This window comes from Panthera pardus, unplaced genomic scaffold (assembly GCF_024362965.1).
Source record: "Panthera pardus isolate Hobbes unplaced genomic scaffold, ASM2436296v1 HiC_scaffold_1, whole genome shotgun sequence".
Classification (NCBI taxonomy): Eukaryota; Metazoa; Chordata; class Mammalia; order Carnivora; family Felidae; genus Panthera; species Panthera pardus.
In genome coordinates, this window is record NW_026526654.1 from 85,175,306 (window position 1) to 85,194,049 (window position 18,744).

Below are 18,744 nucleotides of genomic sequence, written 5' to 3' on the forward strand. Positions count from 1 at the left end.
TAGGATTTGGAAATGTAAATCAAAGCTTTAATGCAGAATCATGAAATTCTGGTCAGCTTCCATCGAGCCTTAAATCTGAGCCTGGTGCTCACTTCTTTAGGCCTCATTAGGCCAAATCCCCTTTTGTAGCTGAGAGGGGTTCCCACACCTCTCCTTCTCAGCTCTCGTCAGAGTCAGACTTGAGATTTCACATCCGGGTTATTACTTATTGACTGTGTCGCCAACTAGACTCGGGATCCCAGGAACGCGTGAGTCACCTTCTGTGGAATGTGGTATTCAGTAAGTGCTCAATAAACACTTGATGAATAGATGAATATTGGACATTATATTTACAAATAAACCCAAAATGATTTCTTTAAACATAAGACAGTGAAGTACCTCCTTTTTTTACCCCCAAAGGAGGCAATGTGCATCCACATTGTCTTCTCTTCTCTTGGGTTTCAGAGGGCCTTCTGGTCCAGCTACTGTGGCCTGGTCCCCATAGCCTATTGTGAGGACATTGGTGATGATTTTATTTTCATTGCACTGTTTTAAAGACTCACAGAGTCTCAGTCTCTTAGACCATCTGAGCATTTCTAATGTGGAATCTGAAAAATTAGAAAGAGAAATGCTAGAAAATTAGGAAAGGAATAATTCGTTCTTCCCAAAGCCAGGTGATTTTAAAAATCTTTTTAAAAATATAATTTATTGTCAAATTGGCTTCCATACAACACCCAGTACTCATTCCAACAGGTGCCCTCTTCAATGCCCATCAGCCATTTTCCCCTTCCCCCATCCCCCCTCAGTTTGTTCTCTGTATTTAAGAGTCTCTCGTGGTTTGCCTCCCTCCCTCTCTGTTTGTAACTATTTTCCCCCTTCCTTTCCCCCATGGACTTCTGTTAAGTTTCTCAAGATCCACATATGAGTAAGACTTATTGGCCAGTGACATGCTTTAAAAAAAGCTTTGAACCTCAGAAAAGTTGTTGTTACCAACTTGTCTCTTGAGGACAGCTTCTTCTAAAAACCGTATTACAAGAAAATGTATCTCAGTGCTGATTCTAGCTCTCCCTTTACTTCATATCTGACTGTCACTACTACCAGAGCACTCGTTTCCTGCCCTTAAAGTACGAGCTCCTAGCTGGGTGACACTGGAATGACTCAATTGCCTTTAGTGGCATTCTGACAGCTAGGCAGTTAGAGCAATTGCTGGCCCCTGTCCCTATTGAGATGCTTCCTAGCTCAAGTGTTCAGGTGTGGGGCTACTCACTGGGACCCTCCCCCCCGCTGGATTGTGCAACACGTAGCATTGTAGGATATGATGAATATCTGAGAAGGTGCTGATTTGCAGGTAGTTTGTTTGAGTCTCTTGAAAAGTTGTTGTAAGCCATGGAGAGCCATCCAAGGTTAAGGTTAGGGAATGACAAGATGAGGAAAAAGGAAAAAAAAAAAAAAGATTTTGGCCAGTTTACTTTGGCAGGGTGTGGGATAAGGAGGAGAGGGGAGATCTTCAAGCCTATTTGGGCTGCTAACTCAGGAATGAAAGCAATGAGTTTAACTTCTGTCTATAATCATAAAAAAACAAAAAGGAAAAAAATCCAGAGGACAGAACTACACAGAAAAATAACTGGCATCTCTCAAGCCAGCAGTTGAACATCTCTGTGCAGCAGAGTGGGTACAGGAGGGTCTACTTGACAGAGATGTTGTGAGGCCTGAAAAATACACAACCAGGGAAGCTTTCCTCTTTCCTCATCAGTTCGTAAGTGATTATATTATATATGCTATATGTATATATAATTTATGTCTTATATGTGTAATGCATGATACGTGTATGTTACATTATATATGTATTACATAATACATAATAGTAATAATATAAAACACAATATGTTATACATATTACGCTATGTAATTAACATGTAAATATATATATACACACACGTATATGTATATATATTTGTGCTAATAAATTTCCATGGAAGAAAAGGATAGTAACTGAGAAACAGTAGTAGTAGAAGGTGGAGATTTAGATTAGAATCTGTTTAAAGAAACAGGTAAAGAAAAAAGAAATGGAGGCTGGCAAGAAACATGTTGGCCTTTTCACTAATGGTCAGCGGAGGACTCTGAGAATTCTTTTAACTTGGATTGTGTGTGTGTGTGTGTGTGTGTGTGTGTGTGTGTGTGTGTGTGTTAGCACCATGTACTGAGGAACATGGAAACCAATAATGCATTTCATATTGTCTCAGTAATAGAAAAAGGATGTCTGTAATTGTCCGAACTCCTACGGGAAAGCTCCGGCTGTACTGCAAAGGGGCTGTAAGTATCATGATTCATCATTCGTATTAACGCCTTCCCTCTGTTTCAACAACTTGCAGGAAGCCTTTTACAACTTTGCAATTATTTTTCAATGTTACTTTGAATCTGCTGTTACCATTGGTCGTTGCCAGCATCAGCCAAGGCTGAAAAGTCCTTTCTGGGTAGCCCCAAAGCTTCCCCAAGACTCAAGTCATTGAAATTTATGGTGATCCACACCAGAGTTTATTAAGCTTTAATGTCAGTGAAAAATTTGTTGTCACTTAGTTGGTCTGTTGAGAACTAATGAGTAGATTGTTGATGCTAAGAGTTTAGAGCAGGAATTTTGATCCCCATTTCAAGCCCAAAGTGCTTGGATTTGGTGACTCTCAGGAAATAGCTTTGCCTCTGTAAATCCTTTTTTTTAAAGCACGTATATATTTGTTCACAGCCATATATACTTAAAAGAAAAACAGCTTACAGGGCGCCTGGGTGGCTCAGTCGGTTGAACGTCTGACTTCAGCTCAGGTCATGATCTCACGGTCCGTGAGTACGAGCCCTGCGTCGGGCTCTGTGTGGACAGCTCGGAGCCTGGAGCTGCTTCTGATTCTGTGTCTCCCTCTCTCTCTGCCCCTCCCCTGCTCATGCTCTGTCTCTCTCTCTGTCTCAAAAATAAATAAAACATTAAAAATTAAAAAAAAAAGAAAGAAAAACAGCTTTATTGAGGTAAAATAAACTGCACATTATTTAAAGTGTATAATTTGATACGTTTTGATACCAGTCTACTTTCTGTCAACTACAGATTCGTTTGCATTTATTACATTTTATATAAAGTCATATAGGATATATGACTTATCGTGTAGCTTCTTTAACTCATAATTATTCCATTTTTATTTACTTATTTTCTTCCAAGATTTTGTTTAAATTCTAGTTAGTTAACATAGAATGTAGTATTGTTTTAGGAGTAGAATTTCATGACTCATCACTTACATACAACACCCAGTGCTCATCCCAACAGGTGCCCTCCTTAATGCCCCTCCCCCATTTAGCCCATCCCCCACCCACCTCCCTCCATCAACCCTCACTTTGTTCTCTGTTGTTAAGAGTCTCTTGTGGTTTGTTTCCCGCTCTTCTCTTTTCCCCTTCCTTCCCATATGTTCATCTGTTTCATCTCTTAAATTCCACATATGAGTGAAATCATATGGTAGGCTAGCTAGTTATTGGTTTTATTGATATTCCTGAAGAAAGTGCTTCCAGATTTGATTTTTCTTCAGTGTTTCTCTGTTTCCTATTTCATTAACTTCTACTCTTTATTATTCCTATTATTTTGCCTACTTGTGGCTTCATTTGCTCCTCTTTTTCTAGTTTATTTTTTATTTTAAAGACAGAGAGAGAGTGTGAGCAAGGGAAAGATGCAGAGGGGGAGAGAGAGAGAGAGAGAGAGAGAGAGAGAAAATCTTTTTTTTTTTTTTTTTTAATTTTTTTTTTTTAACGTTTATTTATTTTTGAGACTGACAGAGAGCGAGCATGAATGGGGGAGGGTCAGAGAGAGGGAGACACAGAATCTGAAACAGGCTCCAGGCTCCAGGCTCTGAGCTGTCAGCACAGAGCCCGACGCGGGGCTCGAACTCACGGACCGCGAGATCATGACCTGAGCCGAAGTCGGACGCTTAACCGACCGAGCCACCCAGGCGCCCCGAGAGAGAGAAAATCTTAAGCAGGCTCCACGTTTAGTGCAGAGCCCAATGTGGGGCTCAATTCCACCACCCTGGGGTCATGACCTGAGCCAACATCAAGAGCTGGATGCTCAACTGACTGAGCCACCCAAACACCTCAGTCTTTTTATAGTTTCTTAAGGCAGAACTTGATTTGAGAACTTTCTTTCTTTCTTTTTTAATACAAATGTTTAGTCCTATACATTTCCTAATTATTGCTTTAGCAGAATGCCACAAATTTTGATGTGCTGCATTTTCATTTTCATTCATTCAAAATATTCTAAGTTTTGTTTTAATGTCTTCTTTGACTCATGGGTTCTTTTTAAGTATGTGTTTTTAAATATTTGGGCATTTGCTAGAGCTATTCTTTTAATTGATTTATAACATAATTCTGTTTTAGTAGAGAACATACTCTATATAACTTGAATCCTTTATTTTATTGGAACTTGTTTTATGGTTCATATTATGACCTATCAAATGTTAAATGTTTTGTATGCACATAAAAAGTCTGAGTATTCTGTTGTTGTGGGATAAAGTAGTTTATAACTATTAGTTAAGTTGGTTGATACTATCATCCAAATCTTTTATATCCTTGATGACTCTGTCTACTTGTTCTATCAGTGATTGAAAGGGGGATATTAAAATCCCCAAATATCATTGTGTCTGAATGGTGATTTTTCATCTTCAAGTTCTTTTAGCTTTTCCTTCATTGCATTTGCTTCTATTAGTTTAAGCTTCATTTTGAAGCTATGTCATTAGGTGTATAAACATTCAGGATTGCCAATTCCTCTTGATGAAATTGACCCTTTTGTCAGTGCAAAATGATTTTCCTTATCCCCGGCAATTTTCTTCACTCTGAATTCTCTATTGTCTGGTTATAACATAGCCATCACAGGCTTCTTTTGATTAGTGTTGCTATGGTATATTTTTTTCTTTCTTTTTAGCCCATTTGTGTCTTCATACTTAAAGTACGATTCTTCTAGGAAGCATGTAGTTGGTTGTTTTTTGTTTTGTTTTGTTTTTTATCTTTAATCCATCCTGGAATTCTCTGCCTTTTAACTGGATATTAAACCATTTACATGTGCTTACTGATACAGCTAGGTTTAAACACATCATTTTGTCATTTATTTTCTATTTGTTCCAGTTCTTTTTTCATTTATGACAAGAATTACTTATTTTTTTATTCCTATATCTCTCCTTTTTAAAATTTGATTAGTTGTTTTAGGTCTTAGAGTGGGCATCTTTAATTTATTACATTCTGTCTTGGAGTGATTATATACCTTACAATTCTGTACTTCCATCTGTTTCCAGCCAATCTTTGTGCTCTTGTCAGACATTTTAATTTTATAAATGTTATAAACTTCACAGTGTATTGTTATTAATTTTGCTCAAGCAATTATCCTTGTTAAAATAAATAAGAAAAATACTGTGTGTGACACACACTCATGTCATTATCATTTTCAGTGCTCTTCAGACTCATGTTTCTATTTGCTATAATCTCCTCTCTGACAGATTCCCTTTACCATATCTTATAGCATGCATCTGTTGGCAGTAAGTTTTTTCAGCCTGTTTATGTCTGAAAAATATTTTTATTTCATCTTTATTTTCTCTCACCTTCATTTTGAAATAAATTTTTGCGGAATATAGGATTCCAGGTTGACAATTTTTTTCTTTCAGTTCTTTAAAGATCGTGCTTTACTGGCTTATCACTTGCATTGTCTCAGTGAAAAGTCTGTTACCTCTGTTCCTCTGTATGTAATGTATCCTCTTTGGAATTGTGCCTTCCCTGGGACTGCTTGAGTTCCTCACATCTATTGTATATGACAATAAAATTGTAATGCAGTATTTAGAATTTGGACTGTCAGGCTTAGATAAGATGTTAGTCACAGGAATTTTTTTTTTTTTTTTTTTTTTATAGGATACAGTGATTTATGAGAGACTTTCAGATGACTCTCTCTTTGTGAAGGAGACATTAACCCATCTGGAATATTTTGCCAAAGAAGGTAAGTGAAAATTGTTTAGAATGATGTTTCCTTTTGAAATGCTCTTCTTAAATATTGAAATTATAAACAATGTATGTCATTGATGCTTGGCTGGCAAGGGGAGCTCATTCATATATGTGACTTTGTAATGCCTTCTGTTTGCTTAAAAGTAAATGGTTCTTCAAACAAACCCTGTTGAGACATTATTTTTCCTTCTTTCTCTCTCCATGTGTTTTATGCTTAGGAGCAAACACTAAAAAGTATGTTTCTACTGTGAAGTTCTTCCTTTATTCCAAAAGCAGTGTCTACAAAGACATCTATTATCTGTTTCTATTTGTTGTACTAGGAACTTGGCCCATAGTAGAGAAAAAGTTACCTATTTTGTGCATATAACTCAGAAAGCAGACACACTCAATGTTTTCCTGCCATTCTCTTATTATCCTTCTGATTTTGACTTATCACCCATCTCTTAAGAAATAAAATTTCAGGGGGCGCCTGGGTGGCTCAGTTGGCTGAGTGTCTGACTTTGGTTTAGGTCGCGATCTCACAGCTTGTGAGTTCGAGCTCCTCAGGCTCCGTGCTGACAGCTTCAAGCCCAGAGCCTGCTTCGAGTTCTGTGGCTCCCTCTCTCTCTGCCCCTCCCTGCTGTTCACGCTTTGTCTCTTTCTCGCTCTCTCAAAAATAAATAAACACTTAAAACTTTTTTTAATTAAAAAGAAAATTTCATGAGTGAGTTTTGAATAAGAACAACACTAACTAAAAAGTTTATAGAAGTGTTGAAAAAGCAAGGTATCGTATCATGTAAGAGTAAAGCTAATAATACCTGGAAGCTGTATCCCCCTTTATCATTTTAGTTTATAAGCTTCTGCTTCCCACAGCCATGTGTTTTGCCTAGAAGTGTTGGTATTTTGCAAGGTTGCACTTTGGGCCTTTTACTGCCATCTTAAAATAGATGTGAGCTGTAGGCAGGTTACAACAGGTAGAAGCATATAGGAACTGTATTGTAATGGAGCTCAAAACAATATAACAACTTCTTTAGCTTATCTGTAATGAGTTCATTTCTAGGGGATCCCCAACTATTTGAATGCTTTTCAGGGGTTAGCCTAAAATATTAGAGTAAAATATGATTTCTAATTTTTTTCCCAGTAAGTCTTTACAAAATGGGATTTAAATTCATATTCTGTTATTTTAACAATTGTTTGACTTACTTGGAAATTGAAAAACTAAAGCCTCGTTCATCTTCTCCTTCCTTCAATAAATAGATATTGAGTATTTATTAAGTGCCGTGCGCTGTTGTGAGCTCCCAGTACAGAAGTGAACAAAACATAGACAGCTCATGCCCTGAGGGAATTGGCCAATAATAGATAATGTCAGGGGGGTGATAAGTGCCATGGAGAAAATTTAAGCAGGATAGGGGAACAGAGCGTGATGGTTGCTCTCTCTGCAGGCTGAGTTAGGCAGAAACTGAAGAGAGGGAAGGAGAACCATGTGGCTTTCCAGGGGAAAAGATTCCTGGACAAGGGCAGAGGAAGTGCAAGTTTGGGGAGGTAAGAGGACCAGCAGGAAGAGGACCAGTAAGAAAGCAATGAAGAGGGGAGGAGATAAGATCAATCAGTAAGGCAGCCAGGGACAGATCAGGTAGGGCCATTGGAAGGACTTCACATTCCCGTGACCTCTAACACTTTTGGATTTGTTTTCAAATTCTCTACTTCTCCCTGATCACTGACTGATGGCCTGATCAGGTTGTATTCCATTCTTTCTTACAGGACTGAGAACTCTCTGCATTGCCTATACAGATTTAACGGAGAAACAGTATCAACAGTGGTTGATGGAGTATAAAAAAGCAAGTACAGTCATACAGGACAGAAGGCAGAGTCTGGAAGAATGTTACGATCGTATCGAAAAGGTAACATACCCCATGTGTATGCTACAGGCCAAGTCAAAGTTTTGAAAACATGCACTCATCGATGTTTTCATGTCTTGATGTAATTTTAAAAACTCAGTTAAATTGTGGTTTTTTTTCTTCAGAAGTATACATTTTGTACTGCCGATTCATAAGATATATCTTGTAAAATATTAAAACTATTTCTTTCTTTTCCAAATCATATCCTAATTACTTCAATCTTGTTATCCCTTTTTTTTTTTTTTGAATAACCTTTCCCATTCCAAAAGAAATACATGTTTTTCACAGAAAAATAAGCTGGAATAGTAAATAACCATCATCTGTAATGTTGGGCTAATGACTAAGTTCTAGTGTATAATCTTCCAGTCTCTTTCTTCATATATGTGTGGTGTTCCACTGTAGGTATTTAATACACATATACAAATTTTTTCCTATAAAAATTAAAAGTAAAAATCTACCCCCCCCCGCCCTGCCGCCAAAAAAAAAATCTCCATCGAATTTTCCCCATGAAAATACTGCTTGAATCATGAAAAATTTCACTTTGCAATAAATTGGGGATATTTTTTCCATATCACTGGATATTCTTCTGTTATTTTCTTAGATCAGTCCATGGTATTTCATTACATGGATGAATATAATTTTATTGTGCTCTTCTCTGGTGGTTACTGTTCCAGGGGATCTCTTGCACCCTGGACTGTTGAGTGTCACTCGAGGGTCATTGTGAATTTGCTTGTTGTGGCCTCAGGGATCTTGTGGCTCCTGGGTCCATTCTTATCTTAGTTTCTTGACTTGGGTTCTTTTGTCATTTGGTTCCATGAACTCTGCATTTTATTCCTGCAGGAGCACAGCCAAAGCAGATTTAGACTCGGGGGTTTTCTTGACATCATTGGGTCTATGTTTTTGTTTTTGTTTTTAAGTTGTGTGTTGAAAGATTAGGAACCTAACCTAGCTTCACACCAACTACATGAATGTGCCGCAATAACCCTCACAGGTGATTACTCCGTATCTGTTGACGCAGCACAGCAAGGAGACTGATTTATGTAACCCTCCTCTTCCTTATGTTCCCGGCAAGTTGTCTGTTGCTCCCACATACCGGGAAGAAATCCGGGCAGTTGAAATTGGCCTCTGGCACTTGAAAGACTGTACAAGTATTACTATGCAATTATTTTTCAATCAAACCGATGTATTTTATATTTTAGTTTTAGTTTTAGTCTGGAAGTCATAAGTGGGAAAAGAGTAAGGAATTCATAGGATAAGAAAAAGAACAGGTAAGTTTGCCTTTCCCAGGTTATGTGAGATGGGTGGCAAGGTCAGGGAGTGCGGTGGCCTCAAGCTGACTGGTTTCTTCATGTTATTAGGTGAATCATCAGCTGAATGCTGGTCTCCAGCATGTACACAGTGCCTGGCAAACAGACAGTGTTTATTTTTTAATTTTATTTATTTATTTTGATTATTTAAAAAAAATTTTTTTAATGTCTATTTATTATTGAGAGACCGAGAGACACAGAGAGTGAGCAGGGGAGGGGTAGAGAGAGGGGGAGACATAGAATCCGAGGCAGGCTCCAGACTCCGAGCTGTCAGCACAGAGCCCAACGCGGGGCATTAACTCACAAACTGCAAGATCATGACCTGAGCCGAAGTCGGTCACTCAACCAACTGAGCCACCAGGGCGCCCCCATTTTGATTATTTTTAATATAACTTCTTGTCAAATTGGTTTCCACACAACACCCAGTGCTCATCCTAACAGGTGTCCTCCTCAATGCCCATCACCCACTTTCCCCTCCCCCCCAACCCCCATCAACCCTCAGTTCTCAGTATTTAAGAGTCTCTTATGGTTTGCCTCTTTCTCTCTTTTTTCCCCCTTCTCCTCCCCCATGGTCTTCTGTTAAGTTTCTCAAGATCCACATATGAGTGAAACATATGGTATCTGTCTTTCTCTGCCTGACTCATTTCACTTAGTATAACACTCTCCAGTCCATCCACATTGCTACAAAAGGCCATATTTCATTCTTTCTCATTGCCACGTAGTATTCCATTGTGTACATAAACCACATCTTCTTTATCCATTTGTCAGTTGATAGACATTTAGGCTCTTTCCATAATTTGGCTATTGTTGAAAGCGCTGCTATAAACATTGGGGTACACGTGCCCCTATGCATCAGTACTCCTGTATCCCTTGGGTAAATTCCTAGCAGTGCTATTTCTGGGTAGTTCAGGGTAGTTCAGGGTAGTTCTGTTTTTAATTTTTTGAGGAACCTCCACACTGTCTTCCCGAGTGGCTGCACCAGTCTGCATTCCCACCAATAGTGCAAGAGGGTTCCCATTTCTCCACATCCTCTCCAGCATCTATAGTCTCTTGATTTGTTCATTTTAGCCACTGTGGCGTGAGGTGGTATCTCAGTGTGGTTTTGATTTGTATTTCCCTGATGAGGAATGACGTTGTGCATCTTTTCATGTGCCATCTGGATGTCTTCTTTGGAGAAGTGTCTATTCATGTTTTCTGCCCATTTCTTCATTGGATTATTTGTTTTTTGGGTGTGGAGTTTGGTGAGTTCTTTACAGATTTTGGATACTAGCCCTTTGTCCGATATGTCCTTTGCAAATATCTTTTCCCATTCCATTCGGTTGCCTTTTAGTTTTGTTGATTGTTCTCTTTGCAGTGCAGAAGCTTTTTTATATTGATGAGGTCCCAGTGGTTCATTTTTGCTTTTATTTCCCTTGCCTTTGGAGATGTGTCAAGTAAGAAATTGCTGCAGCTGAGGTCAAAGAGGTTTTATCCTGCTTTCTCCCCTAGGGTATTGATGGTTTCCTGTCTGACATTCAGGTCCTTCATCCATTTTGAGTTTATTTTTGTGTATGGTGTAAGAAAGTGGTCTAGTTTCATTTTTCTGCATGTTGCTCTCCAGTTCTCCCAGCACCATTTGCTAAAGAGATTGTCTTTTTTCCATTGGATACTCTTTCCTGCTTTGTCAAAGATTAGTTGGCCATACATTTGTGGGTCCAATTCTGGGTTCTCTATTCCATTGGTCTATGTGTCTGTTTCTGTGCCACTACCATACTGTCTTGAGGATTCCAGCTTTGTAGTAGAGGCTAAAGTCTGGGATTATGATGCCTCCCGCTTTGGTTTTCTTCTTCGATACTACTTTGGCTATTCAGGGTCTTTTGTAGTGCCATTAAAATTTTAGGATTGTTCTAGCTTTGAGAAGAGTGCCAGTGCAGTTTTAATTGGGATTGCACTGAATGTGTAGATTGCTTTGGGTAATATTGACATTTTAACAATATTTATTCTTTCAATCCATGAGCATGGAGAGTTTTTCCATTCCTTTGTGTCTTCTTCAGTTTCCTTCATAAGTTTTCTATAGTTTTCAGCATACAGATCTTTTACATCTTTTTTTTTTTTTTTTTTTTTTTTAGCTATAAGAGTGTCTAATATTCTGCCTGGTGATTTGTGTTAATTTCCACAGTTCCAGCTGATGTTATGTTAATTAGTTATATGGCTACTCTCTATGGACTTTTTGGTAACTACTGGAATATAACACCAAAGATGTGTCAGGGTCAACTAGTTGTGTGAAATTGGTTCTTATAGATAATTCCATGCACATTGTTATGACTCTACTTGTTTTCAGTTATAGGGAGGGATTTTCTGATATTCCTAGCTCTTGTGGCCAGTAGCACTTCTTTTCTTCTTGAATATTTTTCCTTAGGACACTCATAAAATTTAAATTTGTTTCCTGTTGGGTAAGAGTAAGAGAGACAATCTCCACATTTGTATCGATAGTCAGTAAGTACATCATTACTTAGTAACTGCTAAAGTAATTAATTTTCGTGTTGCCAGTATCACTCAATTGGTAAAATATGAATCTGACATATTGGCTGATTGAATTAGACTTGATTCTGAGGTTCTCTGGCCTCAAATTTCCTTTGAATAATTCCTTTTTTTTAATACAACATCTTTATTGAGATATAATTCACATACCATACAATTCCTCCATTTAAAGTATACAATCTACAGTTTTTAGTATATTCAGCTGCATAATATCTGTATTCAATAGAATTGTGCAACCATCACCATAATGAACACAATATTTTCAACATCCTTCTCAATCCCCATATCTGTTAGTATTCACTCTCTGGTACCCTCCTACTCTGTTGCCCAGCCCCATGCAGGCACTAATTTCCTTTAGTCTGTGTAGATTCACCTCCTCTGGATATTTCATATAAATGGAATCATAAATATTAGTGACTTGTTTCTTTCATTTAGCTTAATGTTTTTAGGATTTATCCATATTGTAGCACGTACCAGTATCTCATTCATTTTCAGTGCCAAATAGTATTCCATTGTGTAGGTATACAATTGTTTATCCATTCTTCTGTCAAAGGACATCTGGATTGTTTCCACTTGGCTCTTGTGAATAATGCTTCTGTATGCACTCATGGAAGTTTTCATGTGGGCATTCCTTATTTCCTGAATATACCTGAGAATGAAATTGCTGGGTCATATGGCAACTCCATGTAACCATTTGAGAAGCTGCCAGACTAGTTTTCCAAAGTGGCTGCACCATTCTCCATTCCTACCACCGCTGTATGAGGGTTCCAATTTTTTCACATCCTTGCCAACACTTGTTACTATCTATAACTTGGTATAGCCACCCTACTGGGTACGAAGCGGTTGTCTCACTGTGATTTTAATTTACACTTCTTTAATGATGTTGAACGTCTTTTCATGTGTTTTTTGATTATTTGTGTATCTTCTTTGGAGAAATGTCTATTCAGATCCTAATTTCCTAATTATAATACGTTGGATACTATTCTACTCACTTTCTAAATGTTAACTCTCACAATAATTCTCTGAGTCATTTTCCCCCTACTTTGCCAGTTATAGATGAAGAAATGAAGGCATGGAAATTTAAGTAATGTGCTTATGATCGTTTGTAGATCATAACTTGTAGTGATTTGTAGAGTTAAGACATGGATCCATGAGTCTATGCTTTTAACTATCATGCTACACTGCCTCATACTGTAACAAACTAGGGACAAACAGACCAATGGAAGAGACAAGAAAAAAGTATGCGTGTGTGTACAGGTATGGGACTTCACATAATAAGTAGAATGCGTATCTTTTGTCAAAATTTGCCCAATTTATTCCGTCTTAAAATGTTTTTTTATCTTAACTAATAATAAAAAATATCTCTTTGAAAAAAACGTCTAGGAATTTCTGCTGCTTGGTGCCACAGCCATTGAAGATCACCTTCAAGCACGTGTTCCAGAAACGATAACAACTTTACTGAACGCAAACATAAAAATATGGGTCCTGACAGGAGATAAACAAGAAACTGCAATTAACATAGGTAATAGATACAAAGTTTTTAAAAATCTGGTTGAACAGGTATTCTAAATATATCCTAGTATCAAGAATGAATGAGCTTCCTTCAAGTAATTGTTTTATATGTCTTTGGGGAAAATGGAGTGCAATGGAACCTTGCCATCGCATGGCAAAAAATTTAAACAAACCAAGGAAAGCAAACTGTTGTGTCTCCTTCACATTGTTGAAATAGAGACTGCAGAATGCTGACATGAGTAGTATGTAGTTTCTTGTTCCTTTCCTTGGAAACCTGAAGTTATGGCATATTTTCTCTATAATGTGTATACCTATCTTTGTATTATATATGTTTATTCATAAATATTTTGATTATTAGAATATTCAGCTGTTTTTTCCCCAAGCCCCAATGTCACTTTTTTTTGGCCCCTTTCCCCCTTAACTTTACTGTATGATTGTGTCTTAGGGTTGAGGTGTGCAGAATAGGAGTTGAAAAATTAACTGTTAGCTGTGCATATTCAAATTTCAGTGGTGACAAGGAATTGAAATTATGATGTTTTTTTCATAATCATCATGGCATCCAGCTCTGTTTAGATGAGCATATATGATAAAATGAGTCTGTGTGCACCAGACACCCTTCACTTGTTGTCTCCACTCATTTGTTTACTCTGCATTCGTTCATTTAATGAATATCGGACACTTACTAGATATGAGGACACTCTAGGAGCTGGGAATGAAAACTTGAGTAATACTGTCTTTCTTCATGAAGCTTATATACGAGTAGAGGAGATAAAATTAATAAGCAAATCACTACGTATTATATTACAATCGGTGCTAAGAATAAAAACAAAGAAAGGCATAGCAAGAGGTGGAGAAGGTAATTAAATAGAACGTCTGTTAAGGAGATGGAAAGAAGGAAAGAAGGAGCAAGCATCGGGAAGGTCCCTGGGATGAGTGTTCCAGGCCAGGAGTATGGTGAGCGCCATGGCCCTGGTACGGGCCTGTGTGTGCTCGAGGAGCAGTCGAGAGGCCGGTGTGGTTGGAGTACAGGGAGCAAAGCAGAGAAGACAGGAGATGAGAATCTGCTGTAAGAAATGTGTACCCTTTCAAGCAGGAGAGTAATATGGTCTCATCTGCGTTTCAACAAGATCTGTTGGCTACCGTGTGCAGGCTGGGCAGGATCAAGTCAGGAGATCAGGCAGCGAGCCTTGGCGGACGTCTAGACGAGAGACGGTGGCGACTTGCACCAGGATGTGATGGGAAGGGGAGGAGGGACCAATCGGGGTACATCTGGTGGGCCGATGTGTCAGCCCTCACTGATGAGGGTGCAGTGGGCACAGAGGAGTCTTTCGAAGAGTTTTGCTGTGAAGGGGAGCAGAGAAATAGGGTGTGGCTGGAAGGGAACACGGAGTCAGTGCAGGGTTGGTCAGTTTGGAAGGATCGATTTGAACGTCTCTAAACATCACCTTCTTCTTGTCTGTGAAATGGGGATGATGATGATATTTTTAACCTCACAGGGCTCTTGTGAGGATGCCTCGAGGTAGTCTCTGTGAAGACCTTAGCTTGAGGTGCGGCATTCACAAGTCCTTCACGAATGCTAGATATCCGTGTAATTATTAAGGACTCAGAGGACGACGCAGTCACTCATTTATCCACCTGGCAAATATCTGAGGACACACTACGCATATGCTCTCCTCTTGCCAGCTCTCCCATGTTTTGGCTTTAGTGTGACTTGGTATGTTTCTTGATAACCATGACCTCAGTGACCGCAGTAACTCAGTGTATATCCTGTGAAGGGGCTCAGCTGACCCAGCACCACAAAGGAGAATGACTGCTCTCTTCCTGTCTTCCTAAAGTGCACCCTATCATTCTTTACAAACCCGCTCGCTACCTGAGGACTGTTTGTTTCTCCTAAGCCTTCAACTGTCCCCTCAGCTCAGGGCTGAAACCCTACCCAGATGAGACACAGCCATTGTTATTAGTAGCGGAATTTTTATCCTTACTGAATGAAACTTATTTTTGTTAGAAGTCTGTAATTCACTTGAAGGATTCTTTGCTCAGAATAATGGATTCTTAGAAAACCGCCATGTTAAATTGCATCCGTTCAAAAAAAAATGTACAGTAACTCTGGTGGACTTGAAGGAAGAAAGGAAACAAACTCTGTAATTTCTTAAAGCAGGGCTTGCAAACATCTGGAAGAATCAGGCAGGACCAGAGTGAGGGGCAGTACACACGTGTCGGAGGAGGAAGCCCACAGGGGGAACACTGGCCCCCCAGGGACAGTCGGTGTAGTCTTGCCTTTTGGAAATGAGAGTCCGCTGTTGGCACAGGTTTTTTGTTTTTAGAAGATGATTCAGAATTCTGTATTTTGATGCGAAATATCTTGATACGTAGATGTGGGCTCAAATGTATAAAATTCTGTAAGGGCAAAGCAAAACACGTCTGTTGCCTGAATGCAGCCTACAGTCCCCTGACGCCTTTTGAGTACTGGGTCCCAGAGTGAATTTTATTGTCCTCCCTTAGAGGCTACGCCTGCAGAGACCAGCTAAAAATGGAGTCAATGAGCCTTGATAGAAACCGAAGAGCATGCTGATATCATTTGTTTTCTTAGAGGCTTTCATGGCCATTTTCTTTTCCAAGAAATGCAATAGCCTTTGGTTAGAGAGCTCTCACCTTACTTTCGTGAGTTTGAATGGCTGGGGATTGGATTCAAAACGAAGACTGAGCTGTGTCTGAGAGCTGACATCTTTGTATCTTTCAAAGATAATCTAGAGCATAGTGGTTTAAAACCACAGACTTCGGAGTTACAAGGACCACGTTTTGAGCCTGAATCTTCTGCCTTTACATTTACAAGCTTGTGCTTTTGTGGGCTTTTCTAATCCTCAATTTCCTCATTACTAAAATGGAGAGAACCATGATACCTCTGGTGATTGTGACCATTAAATGAGATGCACATGTACGGTTCTTTCTGAAATACTGGGTCCAACGAGGGCTTTGAAAATGTTGGCCGCTGCCTTTGTGAATGTTGTGGCAGTTCTCATTACTGCCATCTCTCACGGAGCTCAAGTTGGCTCACGCTGTGCACTTAAAAGACTCAACAGTCTTGTTACTGGTTACGAGCAAAATTGGATCAAGGACTTGGCGGGAGGTTTACTTACTGACATACGTTCAGGAATCAGTATGTCAGGATCGGGTTTGAGGACTCCTGTCACGTTGTTGTCTGTTTTCTAAGACTACTAGTTCTATTAACTTCTGAAAGCTTTCTTTCTTTCTTAATTTCTTTCTTTCTTTCTTTCTTTCTTTCTTTCTTTCTTTCTTTCTTTCTTTCTTCCTTCCTTCCTTCCTTCCTTCCTTCCTTCCTTTCTTTCTTTCTTTCTTTCATGTTTATTTATTTTTGAGAGAGAGAGACAGAGTGTGAGCGGGGAAGGGGCGGGGAGACAGGCAGACACAGAATCCAAAGCAGGCTCCAGGTTCTGAGCTGTCAGCACAGAGCCCGACATGGGGCTCAAACCCATGAACTGTGAGATCACGACCTGAGGCGAAGTCGGATGCTTAACCGACTGAGCCACCCAGGCTCCCCTGAAAGCTTTCTGATAACACAGTTCAACACAATCTGCTACTTCTCAACCTCAACAGCATTTATACTATTATATTTGGCTTACCAGTATGTTGTTTTTTTCCCTCTTTTGTGTTAGCTTTGATTCCTTAGGTTTTAAGAGGCTTATAATACATACCTGTCGTAAATCTTCCTTTGCACCCAATATGATGCTGGGTACGAGTAAGCCATCAGTGCCTGCATACTGATTTAAATTTTCATAATATATGGAGACTTTTAATTTTGTTTATTTTTTTATTTCAGACACTTTTTGTTTCAAGTTTTTATTTAAATTCTAGTTAGTTAAAATATAGTGTTGTATCGGTTTCAGGAGTAGAATTTAGTGGCTCATCACTTAATATATAACACCCAGTGCTCATTCCAAGTGCCCTCCTTAATACCCATCACCCGGTAAGCCCATCCCCTCCCACCTCCCCTCCGGCAGTCTTCAGTTTGTTCTCTCTCATTAAGAGCCTCTTATGGTTTGCCTCCCTCTCTCTCTTTTTCCCTCCTTCCCCTACTTCATGTTTTGTTTCTTAAATTCCACTATGAGTGAGATCACATGGTAGTTGTCTCTGACTTGTTTTGTTTAGCGTAATACACTCTAGCTCCATCCATGTCATTGTAAATGGCAAGATTTCACTCTTTTGGATGGCTGAGTAATATTTCATTATATGTGTGTGTGTATACATATATATGTGTATGTGTATGTGTGTGTATATATATATATATATATATATATATATACATATATATGTATGTATATATATGTATCACCTCTTCTTTATCTGTTCATCCATCCATTTGATGGACTTTTGGGCTTTTTCCATTTGGCTATTGTTGATAATGCTGCTGTAAACATTGGGGTGCGTGTGTCTCTTTGAATTGGTATTTTTGTATCCTTTGTGTAAATATCTAGTAGTGTCATTGTTGGGTAGTAGGGTAGTTCTGTTTTTAACTTCTTGAGGAACCTCTCTATATGGAGACTTTTTAGCCTTTGTTTATATAGAGCCAGCAGCAGCAACAGCTTCAGGACAGAAGAAGTTTCTTCTTGGGGGCAGCACTGGAACCCACAGGTGGAGGCTGGCTTGTCTGTGTCTGACACAAATATTAATTCTCCAACCCGCATGCTGGTACAGAAACTGACAGCATTAGGCAGTTAACTTTGTCAGCAACTTATGACAAAGTCAAAGTGGAAACATGAACATTGCAATAAAATTTATCAGGAAATCTTGGGGCGCCTTAAATCAGTCATTTAAGTGTCTGACTTCAGCTCAGGTCATGATCTCATGGTTCCTGGGATCAAGCCCCACACTGGGCTCTCTGCTGTCAGTGCAGAGCCTGCTTCGGATCATCGGCCCTCTCTCTCTGCCCCTTTCCTGCTCCCCTTTTTTTCTCTGAAATATAAGTGAACATTTAAAAAATGTATCAGGGAATCTTTAGAATTCTTAGAAGAGTTTAGAAACTCTGGTTTTGAAAACTGCTGTAGCAATGCAAAGCGAATATCCACAGGCTTCAAAACAGAAATTAAAGATCACTGCATTCTTTAGGGAAAAAAACCACGATTTACACAGGAAGCATCAGATGAACCAATAACTGATGAGGAAGATCATTTAAGAATGATTATCTCCTGGGGGGCCTGGGTGGTTCAGTCAGTTAGGCATCTGATTCTTGATTTTGACTCAGGTCACGATCTCACGGTTCATGGGCCCGAGCCCCATGTCAGGCCCTGCACTGGCAGCATGGAACCTGCTTGGGATTCTCTCTCTCTCTCTCTCTCTCTCTCTCTCTCTCTCTCTGTCTCTCTCTCTCTGCCCCTCCCCCACTTATGCTCTCTTTCTCTCAAAAATAAACTTAAAAAAATTTTAAAAAGTGATATTGTATAAATTTACCTTTAAACGTTTTCAATGTTTATTTTTGAGACAGAGAGAGAGAGAGAGAGACAGAGAGAGAGAGAGAGAGA

At 39.1% G+C, this 18,744-nt stretch overlaps 1 protein-coding gene across 6 annotated transcripts in view; it reads left to right on the forward strand.

Moving 5' to 3' along the window:
• LOC109266144 (phospholipid-transporting ATPase IB-like) overlaps positions 1 to 18,744 on the forward strand; it is a 225,712-nt gene that overhangs the window by 89,471 nt on the left and 117,497 nt on the right. For all 6 annotated transcript variants that reach the window (XM_019447931.2, XM_053900764.1, XM_053900771.1 and 3 more), the window contains 4 exons: positions 2,223 to 2,292; positions 5,902 to 5,986; positions 7,732 to 7,871; positions 13,079 to 13,217. In XM_019447931.2, the coding sequence (XP_019303476.2) occupies positions 2,223 to 2,292; positions 5,902 to 5,986; positions 7,732 to 7,871; positions 13,079 to 13,217 (434 nt within the window). The remainder of the gene's footprint in view (positions 1 to 2,222; positions 2,293 to 5,901; positions 5,987 to 7,731; positions 7,872 to 13,078; positions 13,218 to 18,744) is intronic.